General features: G+C 53.6%; 9 protein-coding genes across 9 annotated transcripts; 6 read left to right on the top strand and 3 right to left on the bottom strand.

Moving 5' to 3' along the window:
• Window positions 1-1,327: 1,327 nt before the first annotated feature.
• CH63R_11660 (Glutaredoxin) lies at window positions 1,328-2,243 on the bottom strand (the record flags this gene model as incomplete). Its single annotated transcript, XM_018306634.1, has 2 exons — window positions 1,328-1,647; window positions 1,715-2,243. The coding sequence occupies 2 exons, from the start codon at window positions 2,241-2,243 to the stop codon at window positions 1,328-1,330; spliced, it is 849 nt and encodes a 282-aa protein (XP_018153475.1).
• An 898-nt stretch (window positions 2,244-3,141) lies between these two features.
• On the top strand, window positions 3,142-4,012 carry CH63R_11659 (uncharacterized protein; the record flags this gene model as incomplete). The annotated part of the gene is made up of 3 exons (XM_018306633.1): window positions 3,142-3,194; window positions 3,428-3,809; window positions 3,869-4,012. 3 exons carry the CDS (start codon window positions 3,142-3,144, stop codon window positions 4,010-4,012), a joined length of 579 nt encoding a protein of 192 aa, XP_018153474.1.
• Window positions 4,013-4,060: 48 nt separating this feature from the next.
• CH63R_11658 (uncharacterized protein) lies at window positions 4,061-4,564 on the bottom strand (the record flags this gene model as incomplete). The annotated part of the gene is made up of 1 exon (XM_018306632.1): window positions 4,061-4,564. One exon carries the CDS (start codon window positions 4,562-4,564, stop codon window positions 4,061-4,063), a length of 504 nt encoding a protein of 167 aa, XP_018153473.1.
• Window positions 4,565-4,767: 203 nt separating this feature from the next.
• On the top strand, window positions 4,768-5,824 carry CH63R_11657 (uncharacterized protein; the record flags this gene model as incomplete). The annotated part of the gene is made up of 3 exons (XM_018306631.1): window positions 4,768-5,136; window positions 5,218-5,308; window positions 5,355-5,824. 3 exons carry the CDS (start codon window positions 4,768-4,770, stop codon window positions 5,822-5,824), a joined length of 930 nt encoding a protein of 309 aa, XP_018153472.1.
• A 16-nt stretch (window positions 5,825-5,840) lies between these two features.
• Window positions 5,841-6,536, top strand: CH63R_11656 (Glutathione-dependent formaldehyde-activating enzyme; the record flags this gene model as incomplete). The annotated part of the gene is made up of 1 exon (XM_018306630.1): window positions 5,841-6,536. One exon carries the CDS (start codon window positions 5,841-5,843, stop codon window positions 6,534-6,536), a length of 696 nt encoding a protein of 231 aa, XP_018153471.1.
• A 1,585-nt stretch (window positions 6,537-8,121) lies between these two features.
• Window positions 8,122-12,171, bottom strand: CH63R_11655 (Gpi inositol-deacylase; the record flags this gene model as incomplete). Its single annotated transcript, XM_018306629.1, has 2 exons — window positions 8,122-9,367; window positions 9,428-12,171. 2 exons carry the CDS (start codon window positions 12,169-12,171, stop codon window positions 8,122-8,124), a joined length of 3,990 nt encoding a protein of 1,329 aa, XP_018153470.1.
• A 2,754-nt stretch (window positions 12,172-14,925) lies between these two features.
• On the top strand, window positions 14,926-15,375 carry CH63R_11654 (uncharacterized protein; the record flags this gene model as incomplete). The annotated part of the gene is made up of 1 exon (XM_018306628.1): window positions 14,926-15,375. One exon carries the CDS (start codon window positions 14,926-14,928, stop codon window positions 15,373-15,375), a length of 450 nt encoding a protein of 149 aa, XP_018153469.1.
• A 3,766-nt stretch (window positions 15,376-19,141) lies between these two features.
• CH63R_11653 (Arsenical-resistance protein) lies at window positions 19,142-20,494 on the top strand (the record flags this gene model as incomplete). Its single annotated transcript, XM_018306627.1, has 4 exons — window positions 19,142-19,445; window positions 19,497-19,639; window positions 19,699-19,806; window positions 19,859-20,494. 4 exons carry the CDS (start codon window positions 19,142-19,144, stop codon window positions 20,492-20,494), a joined length of 1,191 nt encoding a protein of 396 aa, XP_018153468.1.
• A 641-nt stretch (window positions 20,495-21,135) lies between these two features.
• Window positions 21,136-22,856, top strand: CH63R_11652 (uncharacterized protein; the record flags this gene model as incomplete). Its single annotated transcript, XM_018306626.1, has 2 exons — window positions 21,136-21,400; window positions 21,454-22,856. 2 exons carry the CDS (start codon window positions 21,136-21,138, stop codon window positions 22,854-22,856), a joined length of 1,668 nt encoding a protein of 555 aa, XP_018153467.1.
• Window positions 22,857-23,322: the final 466 nt, after the last annotated feature.

Raw genomic sequence — 23,322 nt, 5'->3', positions numbered from 1 at the left:
AGACCAACTGCAATGAGTCGAACTGAAGTAGAGGTTGATTTGTATCTTATTTTTGTGCTCGTTGTTTCGAAAGTCCGATGAGCAGAAGTGAGGGAGGGATGCGGTTGTTGCGGGTGTAAGTGATTCTGTGATGACCGTTGAGTTGGTTCTTTCGCCAAGAATATAAATCGAAGTGTCAAGCGCTCCCTGGAAGTAGTGATTCACTGCGGGTGACTGGGAGACATGAGAGGTTCCCAAAGACTTAAGATGGAATAATGGAAGGAAGACTGAGGACTGAGCCGTAGAGTGAATTATGCAGTCGCGGTGCGGGCCCGGCTGCCTTTGAATGATGTCGCGACCAACCATCCGGGTTCTCAACCGACGACGAAGCTGCTGCAGTCCGCCCCAGAATTGTCCAGATAAAATAGAAATGGTGTCACAGGTCTCCGAAAGAGATGTAACTCGTGCGGCGTTTGAGTCATGGGCCCATTGTAGATGCTGTATGTCGTATTTGTTCGGCGTGAGAAAAGGGCAGTAGAGGGCAAGTTGAGAGCCAGAGAGAGAGAGAGGGTAAGCATCGCGAAGCAGTTCAACCCCCCCCCCCGGACTCAACCAGCGCCAGTCACTCCCGAAGTGTAATGCCTTTCCACTAAAGCGGGTATTCTTGGAAATGACAGGCGTCAATGAGCCCTCTTCTAGATTGTTGTCCTTGAGCAGCCATCAAGGTCCACAATGTGTCCAGAGCACTTTTTGGTAGTCGTCGTCTCCTTCCATTGGATTTTCTGTAGTTGACTATGACTGGGTATCGGACAGAGAGAGCCCCTCTCCCATATGTCCCCCTCCCCCCCCCCCAAAAAAAAAAATTACATATATGACAATCAAGCCCCTGCTTGCCCAGGTGAAGTGCTGCGTTTCGCAATGCAGTCTGTGGGCCAGGACCGTGTATGGTGAACATTTGAAGCATAAGGCGATCGCGGCGCACTACGTGTATGTCGTACTACAACGATGAAGCGATGGATAGCTCGCAGGTGCGGCATGGTATTTCCGAGCAGACTAAGGTAACCGCATACGTCCCTCCACATTACCGGACGCGCGCAACCGTCTCGTGGTGCGACCCTCCCTCTTTCCACACCCAGGGAAGAGTCTATGTTGCTGCCCGGGTTCGCGCCGTCGGGAATGTACGATTCAGAATGATCCCAAAACGCCGAATATGCAAATGTCCTTTACTAGAGGCATGCGCCGCCAGTTCCACTTACCGACCATTCCTTGGTGCCCCCTCCGCACTAAAGACGCCGATTTCGAAGCGTTGAGCAATACAGAAACGACAATAGGAAAGGGCACGAGCGATCTAGTTGTTCTTCTGGCTGTTGGCAGACCGCTCCTTCATCTCGACCTTCTTCTGTCCAAGGTCGACAATCCTGGGGACCAACTTCTTCTGCTCGTCCAGCTCGGTAACATCGTCGCCTCCACCAATGCTCACACTATTGACCAAAATGTTGGGAACTGTCTTCCGACCGGTCTTTTCACCCAGAAAAGCTTGCAACTGGGCACCAAGGGGATGCTGATCAAGTTCGACGACGAATGGCGCAGGCTCGATCGAGTACTTTTCGAGCAGCAGGGCCTTGGCCTTCTTCGAGTATGGGCAGTAGGACTTGGAGAAGATAATAACTACGTAGGGTCAGTAAGCGGTACTCCGCCGGACCAGGGAGGAATGGGGGGTACGGGCGAATCCTACCTGGCGACTTTTTCAAGATGGTGTTCAACTCAACCTCAACAGCATGTTCCTCGTCACTCTCGGTCTTCTTCGTGTCGTCTGCGCTGTCCTTAACGACCTCCTTTCCGGCGCCTGCCTTTTCCTTCTTCTTGTCCTGGCCAGCGGCCGAATTGCCCTTTCCGACCACCTCGCTTGGTGCATCTGGCTTTAATGGCGACTTCTTGTTCGCGAGTTCCTTGGCCTTTTCCTCGGCGGCCTTCAACCGGCCTGCCATGTCTTTGGCCAATTTCTCGTCATCTGCGTCCACATCGCCATCGGCGTCCTTGTCAACGGGCACGTGGCCAACTGCCTTGGGCTTGTTCTGATCTAACACGGCCTGGTTGGGTGGCTCCTTGTGTTTCAAACCATTGACTGTCTTGTGATAGAAGTCCTGGATCGTCCGCTCATCCTTGACCTCGTCCGCTCGTAGTGACGACGTGTAGAAGAGGACGAAGACGACACCGATCAACACGCCCACTAAGAGGGTGCGCAGTTGCCTTTTGGAAGGCATGTTGTTGTGGTCGGTCGATAGGTCGGTAGCTCGGTGGCTTTTCTACAAGCCAAGGTGTGCAGAAGAGGAGGTGCGTGAATTCGATTGGGGAACGAGAGCTCGACCGGTTGTGGCTTTATCGGTCAGCGGAACTTGGGATTGCTTCGGGGCAAGCAATGAGGCGCATCAACGGTACGTGGTCGAAGAAGCGTGTTTGATAGATGCTGCGGGAGCAAATGATTTCGACAATCAAGGAGGAAAAGTAATCAAGATTCGCTTTCGACAAAATGCGGTTGTTGAGAAGAAAACGCCCAAGCGTTTCAGAGCTCCCCCAGCAATCGCGCTTTGAACGTTTCGACTTTGATGGACGGCGGATAGATAGCGTAAGAACGACAATCGAGCGTCGTTGGTGTCTCGGGTGGGAATGGCGACCCTATGTATCGAGAAGCTTGTTGGGAAAGGGATGCGGTGCGGTGTGTTGTTCTCGTTGACGGGCGCTATCGTCGAGTCGAGGAAGTGTCAAAGGGGGCAGAAAGGGAGATGGTGGAGGCAGCGTCGGAGGGCTGATGAGCTAGGACTGCGATCGACAGTTTGGATCCTCGTGACTGACCATAGCCAATTGGTCGCTGCTGTATCCTTACTGCTGGTAAGTGCAACGCACTTTGGACGTCCGGAAGCCTGGAGGGTGAGCAAGTATAGGGTACCCAATGTCCAGCTGTGTTGGAGGCGAGGCCAGTGGTTGAAAGTACCCCAGGGATGCGCCTCGCGAGCATCGCGCGGAAATGTTCAGCGGTACGTACTCTGTCCTGATTCCTTAACGATTACCTGTACTCCGTACAAGCTTAGGAAACAGAGGCCGGAACAGCCCTGGAAGACTGTCAGATTATCGGGGGCGGCTGAGTGGAGTTGCAGTAGCATCATGCACCAATCGGTGATCCCAGCACTGTACTGTGTCACCGTTGATCACAAACAGTACTGACCACCACGGGCGGGAGTGAACCAGACGTGGGTACCATGTCGAGTTAATTTCCTAACCCACGGCTCGGGGGATCGCCATCCCGATGCGCCGTTGAACTCGGCGGCCCCATGCGCAAAGGAAACAAGAGGGACGGCACGGTTTGATTCGACTCGAAACAAAACACTTGTCGTCGTCCCGCCCACACCTTGCTAATATCTTGCAAAGGAAATTGCAACTATGTGAACAGCTCAAGCGAGTTCCAGATGTTTGTTCTGAGAACAGATGGTGAAGAAGATGCGGCATGGTTTAATAAACCCAATCTCAGACCAAACAGATGCAATGCTGCCCAACTCGTCCGCTTTTCTTTGCTCACCTCACACCGACATATTCCCGACGAGACAGAAATTGTCGTCAGGAGAAAGCTTGAGCAAATTACTGTCACTCGAGACCGTCAGAGGTTGGAGAAGATCACTCGGACAGTTTCGCAAGCAAGCGGCCGGCCTTCCATGCCAAATGGAGAATATCCTTCATCGACTGAACGTAACACAACCACTGACGATGGCAAGGCATCTCAGGGCCCGATTCTTTTCTCACTCAATGAACCGGATTTGGGTTTCCCAATGACCTACGTACGGTTGCAGATCACACCAGGTGTGTGAACAGAGCATGGAATTTCCTGAACTCTAAGACTACATCTAGCCCTCTTGTTACGCTCTCATATCAAATCAAATTCCCCTTCCCTTCTCTTACCGATGAAGCAGCGGGGCTCCTCCGCCGCGTCAACGTTTTCACCGACAGCTCAGGCAACTACTGGATGAACCGCGTTGACTGAAATCGACCAAAATCAACCAAACCAATCACACATTTATAAACAGTCTCTTCATATCTCGCGTTGAAATCGGTTGTGCTTGACGATTGCATGGGCACGTAGCAGTCGCATCGCAGCGTCGACATGCTGGCTGTCAGTGCTATCCGCGACTGAGTTGAACCCACGCTCCGGTGCTGGATTGAGCCGTTTCGGCATTGGCTGTTCAACAGTAGTCTTTGGGTTGATTCCTTGTCGCGGAGATGCTTCTGTCTCCATGCCAGTGGCTGTCGGACGGTCACCTTCGTACTCAATTGACCTCAAAGCTGACTGGTCGTATGGTGGAGGCGCTGAGAGCTTTTCCGTGACCTGCTGATGAACTTCCAGTACTGAATCTGACAAAAATCTCATAGGGGCGGCTTCTGCTCCCTTCAGCAGTTGGGAGTGGGATAGGGCCGAGTGAGCGTGTGTGGCGGTGCGATCTCTGTGACGTTGGATATGAGAGTGAAGTGACGATGGCGCGGCTTTAGCTTGTGCTGTGAGAAGCAATAACAGTCCAAGACACGCAACGGGCAGCATATCGGTGTGATTGGTTTTGCAATTATTGAATAGTCGAGTGGCCGGTTTTGCCTGGACTTGAGTCCAATAGGTGTTATTGATGTGACAATGGACTTGTCGGAGTCCTCAATACAGAATGTCTTGTGAAGTCTAGGAAAGAGTCGGAGGTCGAGGGGTTTTAAACAGGCTCAACGGCTTCCAAAATTCTTTCACTCGCTAAACATATGACGCAAAAAGTCATCACAACGTCACCTCCAACGGCGACTAACTCTGGTACGATCACGCCGGCATCAAACGACTGGGAACCTGCCACCGATCGGAATGCGGTCCCCAACTGCGACGGCAGCATGATTCAGACCCTGCAATGCGGTCAAGCCTCAAATATCGGTTGTCTCGGTCAGCCCAGCCCCCAACCCCTTCCGTCACAACACCACATCTATCATAAACCGCCCACCAAGATGCCTGGACACCCCAAAGCCAAGGTGATATTCCTCAGTCCGCTGTTTGATTTGGTCTCAGGGTTTTGGGCTCGGGCTTGGCTACGGGTCGTGAAGGCCATGGGAGACAACCCAAACCAAGTGCGGATCCAGGTAGTGAGTCCTCTGCGTGAGCTTGCTTGCGTGCTTTTTTACCCAACTAAGCACCTACGTTCGTAATACTGAAAACTACGGTAGGGAAACCCAATAGTAACGTACCAAGAACCAGTCCGCATAACGCTTTCATGTCTGCCTTCCCCTCTGCTTTCTGTGCCTGATATTGCCTTGGGTAGGAGGGCATTGCGAGTGATTAGATAAGAAACTTGCCTATTCAGGCCATCACCTCGATTCTGACTGGCTTTCCGAAACTCCCTCAACCCCCGGTCAGCAGATTTGTCCCTCGTTTCCCCTCTTCTTCTGCTCCCTTTCTCCTCTCTTCCTTCTTTCCTCTTGTTTCCTTCTTACACATTCTGAAGTTGCCGCTACTTTCCCTCTTCATCAGACCCTGTCAGGCTCAGGGTCCTTCCAAGACATTCTTCTCTGCTTCGGTGAAGCGGCCCCCTCCCCCCCTTCCCCAGCCTCCTGCGGACATCCCACTCACACACATTTGCCAATCCAGACTGCTGCCCCTTCGTTGAACGCTTACTCCCACCACACTCTGGAATTTTCAACAAAGACTACCACCAAGACGCCGACGAAACGTCAGCGCTTCTTCCAAGCCTATCCTATTGTCGGCAGATCACCCGCCCACACGATACCCGGTCTCTCCAGTTACACATCACACAAGACGAGCCACAACCGTTGAGAAACATACGCCAACGATGTCTCGCCCAGACCTTTCTTCTATATTCCCTCTCGAGGGCGGCTGTGCCTGCGGCAACATCCGGTACTCCCTCAATGCCTCGCCCCTCGTCGTACACTGCTGCCATTGCACTTGCTGCCAGCGTGAGACCGGCACCGCCTTCGCACTCAACGCCGTGGTCGAGGGAGACCAGGTGACTCTCCTTCCAAGTGCTCCTTCCGCCCCATGGCTCCAGCCATTGGCGTCCTTTCCCGAATCCGTTCGCGATAGCTGGACCCCCAAGAGACTTAGACCCGGCGTAAGCCATGACACCAAACAGGCGGGCAGCTCTGGCGTTGAGACCAGCGACAAGTTCGAAAAAGACATTCCTTCACCCGTTCTCCTACCCGTTCCTTCAGATTCAGGTGTCCTGCAGCACATCGCTCGCTGCCCCGTCTGCTTTGTGCCCGTCTGGAGCAACTACGGCGCTGGCCCTTTGATCAAATTCGTTCGTGTCGGTACCCTCGACCGCCCAGCTCTGCTGCGCGGCCCGGACGCCCACATATTCATGCGTAGCAAGCAAACCTTTTTCGAGGTCGCTGACGATGGAAAGCCTTGCTTCAAAGGGTTTTACCCGACTAAAGAGGGCGTGTGGAGTCCTGAGGCCTTGGCTCGTCAGGATAAGCTTCTTGTCCGTATTCTTGAGTGGCGGAAGGAGAACGGCCTGGACGGATAGACGGGCATGATCTTGAAACTATTTATCTGGGAGACTCCCGGGCTTTCTGTGTTATATTCTCCGCGTATCTGTTGTTACTTTACCATGTCATCGTCTATCATTTTGTACGACGGGGTTTGTAGAGCTCGCTTCAGCCCACCCCACCCGGCCAATACAGTTCCACGACACATTTCCCAGACTCAAGTCGTTTGCTCTGAACTTTCGAACGTCCGTATACTTTTGATGTGATACTGCTTGACGCACTTTGTGAGGTCAAGGGCAGGTGTAGTATTTGGCCACGGCCTATAGGATGTTGCGTCACATGCGAACATGTCTTGACCGTAGTGCCGAGATCCCTCATGACACATGTGAAGTGAATTGGTAAGCGGCAGTGTCACTCCATTGACGTGTTTTCTCTGAGAAAGCACACTTGAAGTAATTGATGTTCTAGTATTGCAATTTGTTTAGGGGGCCATCCGATCGATGTCTCCTTGTGCTGATACAGAGACGAACTTCCAGCCTTAAGGTGGAAGTCAGTTCGGTTGTCTTGTCCTGCACCTTAAATCTAACAGACCTGCCCTCCGACCGGCGCCGAAACAGGTCCCGAGAGAGCAGATCTTCATACATGTTACATTCCAACATCGTTTTTTCTTGATACTCAAGTGATATTTACCTGACCCTCGGGCGTCGTCAACTCACTTACGGCCAACAAGTCGCCACTACTGAGCCGTTCAGTTCCTTGACTTCTTAGCTCATCCATATGTCCCCTCTCACCGACACCTACGTTCAAAGCCACAGTCGCGAAGCATCATGGTCGAATCAGTAACATGTCTGTCTCTCGTTTCGATGTTGGCTGTTTGCTAGGATATCCTTCTATACCTGACTGTCGCCGCCCTTCCGAAATTGAAAACGACAAAAGACCCGTGCATCTGTGTGTTTGCAGTGCGATCGGAATAAAACAAATGCCCACTCCGTCTTCTCCAGTCTGCAAACGCAGCGAGGAATAGAAAGAATGCTGATGTTCAATATTTCCCGACCCAATCCTCTCTTGCGCAACACACATGAACTCGAAGGATTGTTGATCCACTGTTTCCCAGCCCCGCCAAACGCCGTTTCGAAAACAATACACACAAGATGAAGATGAGGTACAAACTATCATTACTTTAATGATGGTGGGTTGAACAATACTGACAACGAAGAGGAGCAAAAGCCACCTGAGCTTTGAAAAATAGAATTGCTCGGGGCGGGGAGCTGAAACAATAGCCCCGGAACGGAAATGAAAAGTAGAGGCTAGTTCGAGAGCCTTTCGAAGTGCCCGTACCGTCGGACGGATAAACAAGGTGGCAAAATGCAGTGGCGATGCTAAAGATCCCAAACGTGGAATGGACAACAAGCCGCCGTCTAAGATCAGGCAGCAAAGGATGGACATAACGTCGTACTTTCCCTTTTCAGTGTGCTGTTATTTGTGTCATGCGGGATAAAATACGTCCAGCATTTCTATCCAGATCTGTCGTGACTTTCGTTGTCGTCAAAAGGATTTTGCAAGTTTGGTGCTCAAAGTTATGCGACCTGGGACGCAGGGCGGGCGCTCGCGGGTAGTAGTTTGTTAACCCATCTTACGGAAGCCTTCGACCGTCAACATCGGAACCTCAACCTCACTGAGGCCAAGAACGCCTTCGTCCCGTCTCCGATCGACGAAACCATTGCACTCCGCAACGACAAGGCTCCACTCCGCCAGCGCGCGACCGGTATAAACGGCACGCTTGGTGTACATGCCCGTAGGGCGAAGGGGCTGCGTCAAAGGCTCGGGTCCATTCCTACGGCTCTCAGACTTTTGCTGCTGCTGGGCCTGAGATTGAGGCTGAGACGGGGGCGACAGTGGCTGCTCGTCCTCGGTCTTGCCTTCAACAGGCGATGAAGCCGTGGACGAGGCGGATGACATTGACGATGCCGAGGACTTCTCCGCGCCTTCAAAGTCGAACGTCATCAGCTCCGCATCGGGGTTATTCTCAAAGTCAAACTTGTTGCTGAGCCTGCGTGCAAGCGAGGACGAGGACACTGTGGTGACGGACGACTTGCGTTCAAGTGTCGGAGATGCAAGTGGACTAGCGTTCTTGGCTTCATCAACGAGACCCTTCTTCTTTGAACCGGAGACACGTCGGGTGGGGTCCGGCAGACCGGCAGGCATCGGAGGAGGCGTGCTCCCACTCCTAGACCGGGCACTGACCCACGCCTGCGCCGGGGCGGGGAGACGTGGGCGTGTGAGGATGCGATCGCGCGGCTGGATAACGGCAGGGGGCTGCCAGGTCAACGTGAACTTGAAGACGAACTTCTGCTCCATGAAGATAGGCGAGGCGCCCGGGGAGCTGCCATCAGAAGAAGTTGCGATGGCGGAGGCGGTAGAAGTGGAGATCTTGGGCGGCAGTGGCGGACCTCCTTGACGACGCTTCGAGATTGTGGCCGGCTTCGATGACGCTTCCTTGCGCGACGTGTCGCTGTTATCCTCGCTGTCAGAGCCGTTGCCACCCAAAGAAAGCACCTTTCCGAGCAGAGACCATCGTTTCTTGCTGTTATCTGCCTTGGCAACGACCTCCTTCGGCTCTGGCGGTGTCGCGGTTGCAACAACCCCATCGCCATTAACGATTTTGGCGAATGAATCGAAGGGCTGGTTGAAATAGCCGGGCTGCGGAATGTTGACCTCTGTGCGGATGATCATGAACTTCTTGCCAGGCGTAGGGAGACAAGGTGAGGTAGAGGGAGGGAGTTTTCCTGCGGCGTCTGCGGTGTTGCGAATGTAGAGGTAATGCGCCCAGACGGTCTTGAGACGGGCAGCAGCAGCGACGAAGATTTGACTGGATCGATTTAGCATTGAAATCTAGGCGTTGCTTTTCGTGTGATGGGTGTGTACTTACGCATCAACTTCATTTGCGCAGCCGGAGTCTCGACAAATCCGCCAGCAGAGCAGGCGCATGTAGTAGCCACGCACCATTGGACACCAGTGGTTGAAGTAGGTGTCGAACGTCTCTTCGGAAAGCAACCAGTCCAAACACACGATTCTCTTCCGCTCGGGGTTCGCAGTGACCGCTTCCCAGGTCGAGAAGATGAATGAGAGCAGTCGGACTTCCGTCATGGCGTTGTCAGAGACGAGCATTTTCCGACATGCATCAAGCCAAAAAGACCAGTTGATCCCGCTGGCAATGTTGGGGTTTTCGAGATCGTCCAGTTGGTCGTAGGCCACCAATGCCTCTTCCAAGAAATCACACAGCGTGAAAACGGCGCTGTGGTCAAAGGCAGATACCCGACGGGCAGCAGCGCGGGTTACAGCTAGGAAAGCTTCGGCAAAAGTTCGTCTTGCGGCAGCGATGACGGGTAGCGATTCGCCCAGAATGTCTTTCAGCAACACGATGAGACGGTTCTCGGCCATGTTTTTCAGCAGGTTTCCTGGGACTGTCATCGAAGTGGCCGCGGCGTCGGCGCCGTAAAACGAGTCTGTGGGCGGCAGCGGATTCATCATCGCATCCACTTCGGCCTGTCGATGGATCGTAGACTCGATACAAGCGAGAATCTGTGCCTGAACCAGCACGAAACCCGGAGAACGGGCCTTTTCAAGCAGCGGCAGCCCATCTGGCATGAACTCCTCGGACAGAATATGGTAGTACTTGCAGAAAATGAAGAATAAGTCAGTATCGCCGCCGCGCCACCTAGTCACCCAAGGACTGAACCAAGGAATTCTCGCTGCCATGACAGAAAGCTTGACCCTCTCCTTAAAGCGGGCGCTGATGGTCTTCTGCGATTGCCAGCCGAGAACCCCAAGATTTGGTGGGAAAAGTGCCATGATATCCTCGCTTTCACCACTGTTCTTTTTTGGCAAGCCAAGCTCATCAGCTGCCCGCCTGATGAGTTCTGGCCGCAGATCCCATAAGCGGACGAGGATTTCGGCGACGGACGGGCAAAAGAAGAAGCCGTATGCGCAGGCCTTGCCGCACCAATTGACCAAACTGAGAGGCGCGTGTCGGAGCGACATCTTGTCCACAACAATCTGCATCTGTTTCATGAGATTGCCCACAAACATGGTCCGGACGTTGTGCTCGGCCGATTCGGCAAGAAACGCCTGGCTGGATGCTTGCGATGAGTCTGCTGTCGATTGAGTCCCTGATCGAGGCCGCACACGCTCGTTCGGTGAGCGGTCCGCCAAAGACATGAAGTAAGTCGTCGTCTGTCGCCATTCAGGTCGCATCATCAGCATTGTCAAAGCTTCAAGCAGAACCGGTCGGTCGACGCCGGCCAGCTGCTGGTTTTGCGAGTCCAACATCTCCAACAGACCGCTCCACCACTTGTTTAGCACAATGGCCCTTCGCTCGACATCCTCGAGGCTGAGTCCCTTGTTGGTGGTGTGGTTCATATAGGTCCGCAAAAATGGCAACAAGGTTACGCGTACCATGTGCATCCGCTGAGCCATGGTCTTGGTGGCCAAACCTCCGCACTCAGTATCGAGCGTCCGGAAGGCAGACCAAATGGTGTCCTTGTTGACTGACATTTCGCTCCACGACTCGTCCGTTACTGCGGTGGTTTGAGAATCGGTGACTGAGGCCGGCTTCGATTCGGGCTTTTTGATGTTGTTGACGATGTTGTTGTGATTGTCCTTCTTACTGCGCTGATCATTCACCGGAGCGACGCCCGGCGGTGGCAAGGTGTTTGTTGACACAGGCGCGCTGTTAACGTCCGAATCGCTGCCCGATCCAAGTGTGATAAGCATGCTCTTCGGCCGCTGCTTCATCTTGGTCAGGAACGTGCTCGTCCGGTTGAGAGTGCGTGCCGGCTTCAAGGACTCGGCGCTCTTGGAAGCGGCGGACTCAGGGTCCACGAGCATAGAGATGGGCCTCTTGCGCGCCGCCTCGGCAGTCTTGATGGAATCGTTACTCGAGGCCCTGCTGCGAGAAGGACGAGGTAGGGGTGGAGCAGGTGGTTCTGGGATTCTCTTTGGAGATGGTGATCGGGAGGTGGACATCCATGACTTCTTCGCAAAGGTAGCGAAACTCTCCGATACCGTCCTGGGGCGTTCGGGCTCGACTGGTCGCGTCGGTAGTACCGGGGTTGCGGATGACGCAGCAGCACCCACGTGGTCTCCGGCGTGAGTGCTGGGTCGTTCGGGCATCACGGGCCTCTCGGGCAGCGGCGGCTCCTTGATCTTTGACGGAGATCTCGATGACGGTAGCCATGATTTCCGGCGTTCCATCAACGACGTCCTCCTGCCTCTCTTCTGTAGCTTCTCCATGTCCTTCTCCCTTTGCTTTCCTTCTCTGGTGTTTTCCTTGTCCTCGTCTCTTGAAGGTTTGGACGGCTTTACCGGGTCGGATCGCGTTGTCCTGACGGCCACCGGACCCGGCATCACCTTCTCCTTTGGGGTAGCTGCTTCCTTGGACCCCTTGCCGTCGAGATAAAGCGTCGTGTCAAACTCGGGAATGGTATCGAAGGACGGCAGCTCGAATGCAGCTCGACCATGCACGCTCGGTCCTCTCTGACGGGTGGTTGCCGTTGATGTTGTTCCTGACGGTGCCGTGTCAGGGCGGTCATCGGACGTATGTGATCGATGGAGGTAAGAAGCATGTGCTGGTTCGACAACGGCCGGGGCCATCGTCATCGTCGGTCCTTTCATCTCATGGCAGGTCCCAAACACAGTCGGAGGGAAGGCTCTCTCTCCCAAATGACAGCAGACGCTGCGGCAGCGGTTGGTGCTGTTGTTGCAGCCCGCTTCGAGCTTGGTGAGCTGTTATTTGGGATTGCGCCGGCAACTGCGATCTAGAACATGCGCTTGTAACTGGAAATGGGCGGGATCGGTCGAGTTGGGTAAGGGATGGCCGGTCGGAATGCTCGGTGTCACTGTGGCACGACGACTACTGGCTGTAAGGGTATGAGGTGTGCAAGGTAAGATGTGAGATACGGTAAGGCAATGGAGGTAAGTGCTGAATTCCTCCCCCTCAATTTGACATGACCAAAAAGACCTTAGGTCTAGAACGGATGTAGGCAGTCGAGGCAATGTGTTTGTGGACTTGTTGGTCCGTCGACGTTCGGTATCCTTGAGCCGGCAGAGGGAAAATACACAAGGCAGGAAGAAGACGGTCGTTTGTTTGGTGGGTGTGGATATGAATAGCACGGGGTCCGTAATGCTCAGACAGTGAGTGTACCTGACTGAGAAAGGGAGAGAAGGGTATCAGGCGTGTGTACAAGTAGGGCCGTGTATACAAGTACGGTGAGCGAGTAAAAGGATGAACGAGCGACTAGTAGTGGTGGGTGAGGCGAGGCGAGGCGATCGGATCAGCTTCTTCTGTTGTCTCTTCGTAAGGCTTTGGACTGGGGACCGGAACGGGGGGTTCGGGCTGGGGATTCTGTGGGCTGGGTGCTGTTGGAGGTATTATCGAAGGCGGTGCGGGATGTCTAGGATGGATGTCTCTTTTTCCTTCCCTTCCCTTTCCCTCCCTCGTTTTTGGTTGCTTTGGCTGGTTTGCTGCAAGGTTCAGTCCTGTAACAGGTTCGTCGGGGATTGTCTGTCGAAGAAAAAGACAAAAGACTCAGCACCGAGTCGAGAAGGAGTGGAGGAAGAGAGACAGAAAATCCAAAGTTGGCGCAGCGGGACGTGACGGTTGGGGAAAGGGTTTCCCTGTCCAAGACTGGAGTTGGAAGTGTTTCAAGTGAAGGAGCGATAAAATTGCGGAGCCTGTAAATATTATGAAGACCTCCACTTTTTCTTTCTTTCCTTCCTTCCTTCCTTCCTGGAACTGGAAACTGGGAATTGGGGAGGGGGCACGGGGGGTAGAAGGAACGCGCGCCGTATCGCTACAGGACGGTGAATGATGTCAATCAAGAGCTGTTTGGTCGCCAGGCAATGCGCAGTATCCGTACAGACAGATATATAGGCACAGACACAGGTACACACAAACACACACGCGCGCGCGCGGGAGGCTGTTGCAGAAAGGATTCGTGCCTTGTCCAAGACTCGATCGACCTCTCTGTCTCAGAAGCAAAACGGAGAAAGGAAACAATCAACAAGAGAGTCGACGAGTACCAAGTGGTAGGTACCTATTCGTGGATAGCAGGGGTCAGGCTTTCCTTTCTTGGGAGCCAGGGTGCGGGATGGCCAAAGGGTCAGAAGGGTAATCTTTCGACAGAATATCCGTATAACACGACAGAGGGAATGACGACGGGAAATCTATCCGGCAGAAAGAGAGGGGGGAGAGAGAGAGAGAGAGACAGATGGATGATGGGTGATGGGGTGATGAGACAGACGAGCGGGAGGGAGAAGAGACGATCGGACAGTCGGGAGACGGGAACGGGGGCGAACAGGGGGGCGTCTGCAGAGCGTAGTGGCAGTAATAATAGAAACCAAGAGAGCACATAACAATACGTCAGTAAGATCGCTCACGTCCGAAGCTTTAGTAATTGGAGTAATAAGATGTATCTATTGTGTAATATTGCTCCCACCTTCATCGGCACCCATCTACGCCAGCATACCCAACCTCCAACTCCTATTACTCAGTACCTAAGTACATGCTCACATCAGAGTGAATACGCTATCTGTACGAAGTACACACGGCCTTCTGACCTCAACCAATGGACGAGGAACCGCCCACCCGCCCGCCACAGGGTTGCAAGATTGCGAGGCCACGAACCCAAAAGACTGAGCTGGGCGGGCGCCGTCGGACTCAATTTCAATCAATCATCAGCTTGGCGAGAATGATAATGAGACGGTGTGCCTGCGCTCAGCTCCACGCGCCCGTCTACACGTCCTAGACTCTGCACACAGACGCCGCGCTGTGCTCGAAGCAGTAACAGCTAGAACAAACGCTCCCCCGCCTGGTCTAATGAGAGAATGGAAGGCTTATGCAAAGTGAGATTCACTTGTCCGTTTAATTTACGTGGGAGACGTGAGCGACGCCCCGAGACTGGATGCAAAGAGGAACATTCACATCCCAGCCTCCCTCCCTGTACTCGTTGGCGCCGGATCGGCTGATAGGGGGACATGGCCGATCACCCAGCGCCGGCGGGGACAATACGAACGAGGGTCCGCCTTTCCTTTCCCTCTCTGCCAGTACGGAGATACCAGCCCATGAACGGAGACAGAAAACCTGTCTTTGGCCCCGGGAAGACCCTGCAGACCGAAAGATACCTGCAAGGAGGCGGGGACCTCTTCTTGGCCAGTTGCTTTCTCGACAGGTACGGATGCTTCGTACCAAAGACTAACCTGACCAGCAAATGCACGCCAGTCAGTGCACTCAACTCTTGACATTCCAAAAGGCATGCACTTTGGAAAACCAGGCCTCTTGTGACAAGCAACGGGTATCGATGGTCGACCGCGAGTCCTTGAATGCAATAAGGACACGCTCGCCCGTCGGCAGTGTCGCGGACACACTCGATGGATCCTCCTCCCACACACATCAGTCGGCTTTGGGAGATCTACCCGTTGGCGACTGGCTTGTTTTCAACTTCTTCTTCCCCCGAGCTCCTGACCAAGACCGCGAGGCATCGGTCATCGGCTCCAGCGTGTCTCGCCGATCGCGAGGGTATTCGTCCAGCGCATCTGCTAGCTTTTCTCGGCGGCGGCGGCGGCGCCGCCGCGTCTCTCCAGGCTCAGCCTGGCAAGCTCTTGTTGCCCGCCGACTGCGAAATTCAAGGGCCCCTGAGCAATAAAGGCGCTTGGGGGCGCACTAAACACCGCCAGCGCGATCCGCCTGGAAAACTGACACCTGCGTACGCTCGGCCTCAACCCCCGTGCTTCCCCTTCTTGCTACAACGAAGTATTTGGACGCTTTTTCGTAAGGCCTCGGTCCGGTTCGTCGTACGAAGGCGACGGCAGCGTGGATGATTCCGTATGTGAGAAGCCAGATGGCCATTACTGACCCGCTCGCTTCGTCGGCACTCGGCAGGGTACCGGGGCAGAGGTGGCTTCACGACTCGCAAGCCGTGTCCTGTGGGCTGCACGCGTGGGGGCTCTCGTCTCGCCTGTTATATGTTTGCAATTCGGCCGAAATTAAGCGCTGCGGGTGCTGCAGCAGCTGCTGCCGCTTGCACTAAGATGGATGCGACGCATGCACTGTAGACAATGAGAAAAACGGTCTGAACTTCGGACGCCAAAAGTCGTTGGAACCGGTGTCCGATTTGGGTTGAGCTGCTGAGCTCCCGTGTCCGACGATTTGTTTCATTTTGTGCATTCACTAGTGATGCGCGCCCGGAAAACGGTGGTAATGAAAACGCACGCCCGTTCGCTGAAAACTCGCGCGCCACATGCCCCCGTCTTGGTTCTACTTGGGTCGGGTCCATCACAGGTACGCAAGGGCCATGAAGGCTATTGTGTCCCTCAGCTGGACAGGCCCTTGCGTTTGCGACAGAGGGTGAGGGCGACGACAACGATCGACTACGATGACTTTGTTCTGGCCACAATGAGCAAATGTCTCGGTGAATGGTGATGAGGCTCGTCTCATCCGATGTGCAGTGAGTTTGACTTGGGAATGTTGTGCCAGCGACCAGTTGTTCGGATGCGCGCCAGCCAGCCCAAGGTTCCGCCCGTCATCTGTCAAAGTGCGCACATCGCAATCCTAACTTGCTCGAAATGCCATGCTTGATGTCCCCCTGTCTATAGGTGGGTAAGTTTGGACGCCAACAACCTTCCCACCTGTATCCCAAGGCGGGTTATGCCATCATGACCACCCTGGTGAGTATTCAAGGGCCTTGCCCTGCCAGCCCTGAAGCAGGGTAACCAGGAGGGATCCCTCTTGTTCTCTGTCTCCTCCCATCTTGTCGGAACTTGGGGGTAGCCTAGGGCCAAGGTGCCGAGCGAATGGCGTTTTCCACAAACGGTCTCTTGCCGCTCAGCCTTTTAAACAATGGAAAGAAGGATTTGTCAAAGGAGGTCAAGTTGATTCCACAAGTGTGAGGCAAGAACAGCCAGCAGCAGTGCCAGGAAAAGCAAACGAGAAGAGGAAAAATGGAACGATTCCGGCGACTCGAGGAAATTGACAATGTCCGTGAGCGAGGTTCGTGGATCCGGATGGCGTTAAGAAGCCACGTTCGCGGACGTTCAGAAATCATGAGCCGAGGAAGCCTACACAGCACATCTCTTCCTTTGCTCTGCCCAGATCTGTCATCAAAGCCAGTTGGCCTAGCAGCCAAGCCAATTTAGCAAAGAGTTCCCCTAAGGCCCCTGACTCCACCAGCGTATCATCATCATCAGATCATTGCCATGTAAGCCGAAATCTCTGCTGTCCCGGTTGGTCGTTGTGAGCGACAGCCGATGCCCGGGCCGTTGTTGCCTCGCTCGCGCACCTACTCGGCGCAGTTTGTTGGCGGTAAGCCGGGCGGTCCGGACATCATCAACGGGGCGCGTGCAAGTGTAAAGTCAGTATCGAGCTTCGTCTGAGGCTGATATCTGCACGGGTTCAAGGCAGCCCCCAAGGCCGGACAGAGCCTGTCAACATAGGGCGCATTGAGGAGTCAAATGTCGCAGAAGTCCTGGTAATCCTCAGACATCGTCATACTGATAGTCACCGAATCAATCGAAGTGTTGCCGTTTCTTCATGCACCAGAGCCATCGAGAGTAGAGCAACATAGGTGTTTGGTAATGAGAGGGCAGAATTTGATATTGGCACGAAGAATTTTTCCTTCAGCAAGAATGGCACGAAGAGAAGCCGATTGCTGTACACACTGATGCCGTTGTCCGGAGACGAATCACATCAAATAGCTGTTCTTTTGGTTAGCCAGTCAGTTGCACAAGTAAAGAGAATTGCTGTTCTTGAGAAGAATCCTGGAATGAGCAAGAGCGCCTAACGCTTGCGAGGCGCCAATGTCGGCCTACTGATGTCGAGCGACCAGTTCTGTGACCCATTCCTCAAGGACTGAAAAAGACACCAATTCACCATAGACGGTGGCACAAATGACATCTCGTGCTTCGAATCGCTTCCAAGACTAGACATCGGTCGAGTGGCTCGGAATTGGTTCGTTGTCTGCGGAGAGCCGTTAGAGATAGAAACTGCCCATCAGTTGGAGACAATGGTCGTCATCCTGGCGCAGCACTGATATGAGAATGACAACGATGCAAGCGACGAGATCGAGCTCAACACAATTTCACATTGTCGATTGGACAACGACACTGCTGTGAAGAACTGTTTGAAGTGTGTTACCGTCGCATGCTTTAAGTCGAGTGAAGGTGTCGTAGTGGGAGAAGGAAAAAGGAACAAGGTGGCCGATCTGCAAGAGAAAATTTTATCTGGACGATGAAAGTGAGAGGGGCGGACGCCTGGCACGGGATGGAAGGGCACAGGTCGCAGCTTCAGGCTCGGGGTCTCTCGGCCCGATGAATCTAAAAGCCCATCGGTGCACGTGCCAGTGAATCCACGGCGTTGGCTGGTGGACATTCCGCCGGAGCTGGGATCTCCCAGGCTTCCCATCGCCGCTTCCGGTCGGGGAGGGGTTGGGTGCGTGCGGGGGAAGGTGAATGTTTGTGGTTCACACAATACTGTACTTTGGACGATGGTGCTCCGTGCAGCCCCAGACGAAACAAGACAGCAAGGTGTCTACCTGAAAAATCGACTACCATAAATTTGCCCCTCAATGGTGGATGGGCAATGCTACACAGCCCTTGTATATCTGTATACGAACGAGAAGTATCGGCTGCAGTCTTTGTAGTGTCTGATCACGATATGGAAGGCATTGTCGTATACTCGTTCCATTCCAAGAGCGTCGATCGGGACTAGAGCGTGTAGGGTGCCAATTGTCGTTCATCTAGTATAGAAGTATACAATCGCATCCTAGGTTGATCAGGGACACCCCCATTGCCCTTTTTGACTTTGGGGAAGCACTTTTCCGCAAAGAGGGTTGTTTGCCCTGTGCCCGTTCGTAGGGTAGCTCCTTGATGATAACATGTTTATTACTCCTACCGAGGAGTCCAGCTGTTTCGAATGGACAGCGAATCGTGGCTTAGAAGATTGCAGCTATGACCGAACCGTAATGGATCGCATGAATGAGGCTGGGGCTGAATTTATCCTGGCGGGCTGGAGCGGGGACTTAGGAAGCGCACCTACTCAACAGCGAAAACGGGGTCGACCCGGATACATCTATCGATACTGCACTCACTCTGGTCAATGATACAGCCTACGTATGCTTTGAGCGATAGAACAATTCTGGTGGCTTTCAAAATGCTCCTTAATATTTGGAAAACACAGGTACAGGATTACCTTCCGGAGCATTCGGAAGCAAGAGCATACATAGGCTCAGAATCGACAGAAAGCTGACTTAAGTCGCGAATTCAAATCTATAAGTCGTCTAACCGCATCCAGGAGAAAGCAACGAAACAAACGTAAGCCTTGGAATGAGCCCAAGTCTCACTGAGCGGGATATCAGTCCGTGTGGTGCACATATTCGAATGAAATGTCACTCCATTTCTCTGATTGGCCAGGTCGAGATAAATTGGGGCCAGAATCCTGCCGTCGTCTTAGCCGTTTCTTCACCGATTACAGGTTTAATAACAGAGCGAGAAGACGTCGTGCGTTGCTTTTGTCACCACAACCATTTATCTGTTACTCTTAATCGTAATTCACAAGACGCTGTTGTCCTGTACCCCTTCTCTCTCTGCCGCAATGTCCAATCTTTCCTCCGGGGCCGTATGCGCGCCCGAGCTCAACAAGGACAAAGCTCCTGCTGAGAAGCTGGCCAACTGTGATACCAGCCACGATGTCGAGCAGCAGCAGCACCAACAACACCATACCGAGACCAACAATGCCCATATATCATCCATATTTCATTCCCTTGGTATAATCGATCGGTTTTTGGCCGTATGGATATTTCTCGCTATGTTGATAGGCATCATCCTCGGAAATTTCGTCCCAAGCGCTGGGCCAGCGCTTCAGCAGGGCAAGTTCGTTGGGGTGTCCATACCAATCGGTAAGGGTTCGTGTCTGAAAAATGTGAGACAATATATCTGACAAATTCCAGCCGTAGGTCTGCTGGTAATGATGTATCCTATCCTATGTAAAGTTCAGTACGAGAAACTGTACGAAGTTTTTCGTACTCGAGAGATCTGGATACAACTCGGCTTCAGCGTAGTTGTCAACTGGATCATCGCGCCTCTCTTCATGGTCAGTATCAAAGGGCTTCCGGTTCTGGGCCTGGACACTAGCTGACAATGGAAGCATAGCTCGCCTTATCATGGGCATTTCTCCCGGATAGAGAGGGCCTGCGGAACGGCCTGATTCTCGTAGGAGTCGCAAGGTGCATCGCCATGGTGCTTATATGGACAAGCCTAGTTCGTAACCTGCCCTTTCACGATTCTAGACGCATATTGACGGGTATGATAGGCCAGGGGAGATGGCGATTATTGCGCAATCCTTGTAGCTGTCAACTCGTTTCTGCAAATCGTCCTCTTCGCTCCCGTTGCATTACTCTTCATCCGGGTCATTGGCCAAGACGACAGCATCTCCTCTATCTCGTACTCAACAGTTGCTTCTGCAGTGGGTGTCTTCCTCGGCATCCCCCTTGGTGCGGCCATTCTTACCCGTTTGTCGTTGATCTACACCATCGGCACCAAGACATACAACACCAGAGTGATACCGTTCTTGGCGCCTTGGTCACTCATCGGACTCCTTTACACCATCGTCGTTCTATTCGCCTCCCAAGGGTCCCAAGTTGTTCACCAAATCGTCTCCGTGGTGCGGGTGGCGGCGCCGCTGGTGGTCTACTTCTCTATTATCTTCTCGGCAACGCTGGTTGTCGCACGTAAGATGGGATTCCGTTACGGTCTCGCATGCACGCAGGCTTTCACAGCCGCCAGCAACAACTTTGAGCTGGCCATCGCGATTGCCGTTGCAGCATACGGGCCTGACTCGGACGAGGCGCTTGCCACGACCGTCGGGCCGCTTATCGAGGTGCCGGTACTCCTAGGACTGGTCTACTGCATCAAATGGTTTGCCCGCCGATATGGCTGGGAGGATTAAGGCAGTGCCCAAGTAGTCGGCGTGATGAGACAAAACCACATGCCGATGTCATGGGTCCAAGGTCCTGCAGGAACTAGCAGTACGTTTGGAGGGTGGGTGAAATGGCACTAATGAGTCACCTGACGGATGTTATCGTCCTTGGGCTCGCAAACAAGTGAGCCGGTACTAGACAGCGTAGATATCAACTCCTTGAGAGAACTCGCATCATTCAATATCTAGGACGTGATGAGGTCTTGTTGGGAATTGGAGCTTCAGAAAGCCTCAAATCCACGTAATGCGGGTCTCGGAACTCCCCTAACGGGTGAACCCCTGCCGCCCTTAGCGCACGTTGCACTGCAAACCGAAGTGACACTGAAGCGCCCAAGCTCCCTGACACAATCTCAGACGCCTCCCCCATCTCGTTCCCGACTGCTTGACCAACACTCTCGCGCTTGAACAACCAAATCTCCCCGACTGCCATCACACGGCCATTTCGAGCAATCGACCTCCACACCAAAACCTGAAGAGGCTGACTGATTATCGAATCCTCATCGAGCTGATCGAATACCCAAAGCAGCGCTCTAGTAGCGCGTCGAACCCCCCGAGTGGTCGTCGAAGCAGGAGCCCCTCGACCCCCCGGAGCTCCCCTTCACGATCCTGCAATGGAGTCGCTTCCCCGCGAATTAATCGACGCCATCCTCCAGAAATGCGTCGACTTGGGTCACCGAAACAATGTGTTGGACTTGCGCCTCGTTTGCAGAGCCTTCGATCGCTTCCTTAAACCATACGCATGCCGGACCGTTGCCCTCGAGTTCAGCCGTCTAAGTAAGAACAGCCGCCGTCGGCAACCCGATATCGACTCCCTTCAGACGATCGGATACCATTGCAAGTCCATGTACATTGACCTGATGGTCCTTCGCGACGAATGTAAGCAGAGGAAAGCCATTGGCGCCCGCAGATTGGTACTGACTACCGACCAGTGGAAGTGGAATTTCTGTCCACTATCTTCGACCGCATACCCTCTATGAAGCAGTTCGTTCAGACCCTACAGCGCGAATACTGCATGTCTCCGGCCTCCTTCACATCGTTGGACTACCGACATACCCTCGAAACGATACTGTTCAACTGTCAATTCGTCTCCTCTCTCCGTCTAAACCTACCTTTCCAGCTTGTCGGCCACCGTTGCAATGCCGCTACGATGATTCTTGCAAATACCTTCTCTGCCTTCTCGCGGCGCCCGGAGGATTCTTTGCCACTGAAGACACTCGTTCTTGAAAATGTTTCGGATCAAGCCATTGTCGATCTCTGGACAAATCCCTCCGACGTGCTCGCCATCATGCGCGCCATCCTCCATCTCGACCATATGATGATCTCTTTTCGCCGCCATGAGGTCGACCCACCCCGCGTATCCTTCTATGGCACATGCCTATGGGACCTTATACACAACGCGGATGTTCTGAAAACACTATGTCTGTCGGGCACCGACGACGATCGTCCACCACGGGGCCTGAAGCATACAAAATCATGGAACATGACACTGGACGAGTGGCGGGCCCGCGCGCTGCCTCCTCCACCAGTCACGCTTACCTTCCTAACGGCCCTCGAACTGAAGCGCGTCGAGATCACCCCACTTTTCCTCCGATGTGCCGCTCGTAACTTCGGCGTGACCTTGCGCGAGCTGTACCTGAACGAGGTTTATCTCAAAGTTGAGCAAGGGCAAAGCCTTAACGAAGACTCGAGGCAGATTCTCTGGATAGGCCTTCCAAACCAGCGCCCTGGCCTTCACGACGACTGGATGGCCATGATTATCCGTGATTCTTGCCCGAAGCTCGAAATTTGCCGTGCCTCCTTCCTGGGCTATGACCTCTACACCCGCGACGACTTGCCGCCCTCGCCCGCTCCATCGCCACCGGACTTTGACTTCGTTGACCCCTGTGGGCTAGGTCGCTCTATTGCGCAACGTTTTGTCGAGGTCGCCCTTGGGTATCATCAGCCGCCACAAGCAGACGGCAGCCCCGTATGCTACCTCCCAGCGCTGGAATCCAACGACCATCTCCTTACCCAGATGCGGCCCCGCACCCGGGCCCTGCGGGTTACCGAATACGACGTGAATGCGTATCAGACAGCCATACGGAACGACACCAGCAGTTGGCAGCGCAGCATCGACGGTGTATTTCCGAACTGTAACAGCGGCACGCTCGAAGAGCTTCATTACATCGCTGAGACTGCATGCCAAGGTATGAATGAGATCCAGCGGCAGCGCAACGAGCACTTGGGGCAGGGTGAGGAGGGCGGCGGCGGCGGCGAAATTGGCGATGGCGCCAATGGCGGCGGTGGAAACTTGGCAGAGAACCTCTTGAATTTAAACTTTGCAGAGGAATGAGTAGACGGTCGGGATACTTATGGAGATGAAAAGAGAGACAGACGAAGCGGGCTGTTGAGTCGCCATTTTTCTATCATGAACCATACACAACGGAATGACGCAATACGAGCTTGGCCGTGGCGGGCGTTGAACGATAAAGATTTGTTCTTCAAGGGCACTTTGGGCCAGGACATCATGAGTTTCATTTGGAGTTTATTATGAGGTTACCGCCAATACCCCCTTTCCTGTTCTATGAATTTCAATTGCTTTCATATGCCTATGCTCCCCTTTTGCTCTAGTGTGATGATGACCATGATGATCATGATGCTAGTTGTTCTCGCCGGAGCTTCTGCCCGTCTCTAGCCCGTAAAGTAGGGGGAAAAAAGAAGAAAAAAATTTGAAAACAAAAAAGATGCAGCCACCCAAGAGAACATCAGCAGCGGCTACGCTCGCGGCGATGGATTTGTTGAATTTAGAAACCCGAAAT

This window comes from Colletotrichum higginsianum, chromosome 8 (assembly GCF_001672515.1).
Source record: "Colletotrichum higginsianum IMI 349063 chromosome 8, whole genome shotgun sequence".
Classification (NCBI taxonomy): domain Eukaryota; kingdom Fungi; phylum Ascomycota; class Sordariomycetes; order Glomerellales; family Glomerellaceae; genus Colletotrichum; species Colletotrichum higginsianum.
The sequence above is the reverse complement of the archived record's forward strand: the minus strand, read 5'-3'. Positions and strand labels throughout refer to the sequence as shown.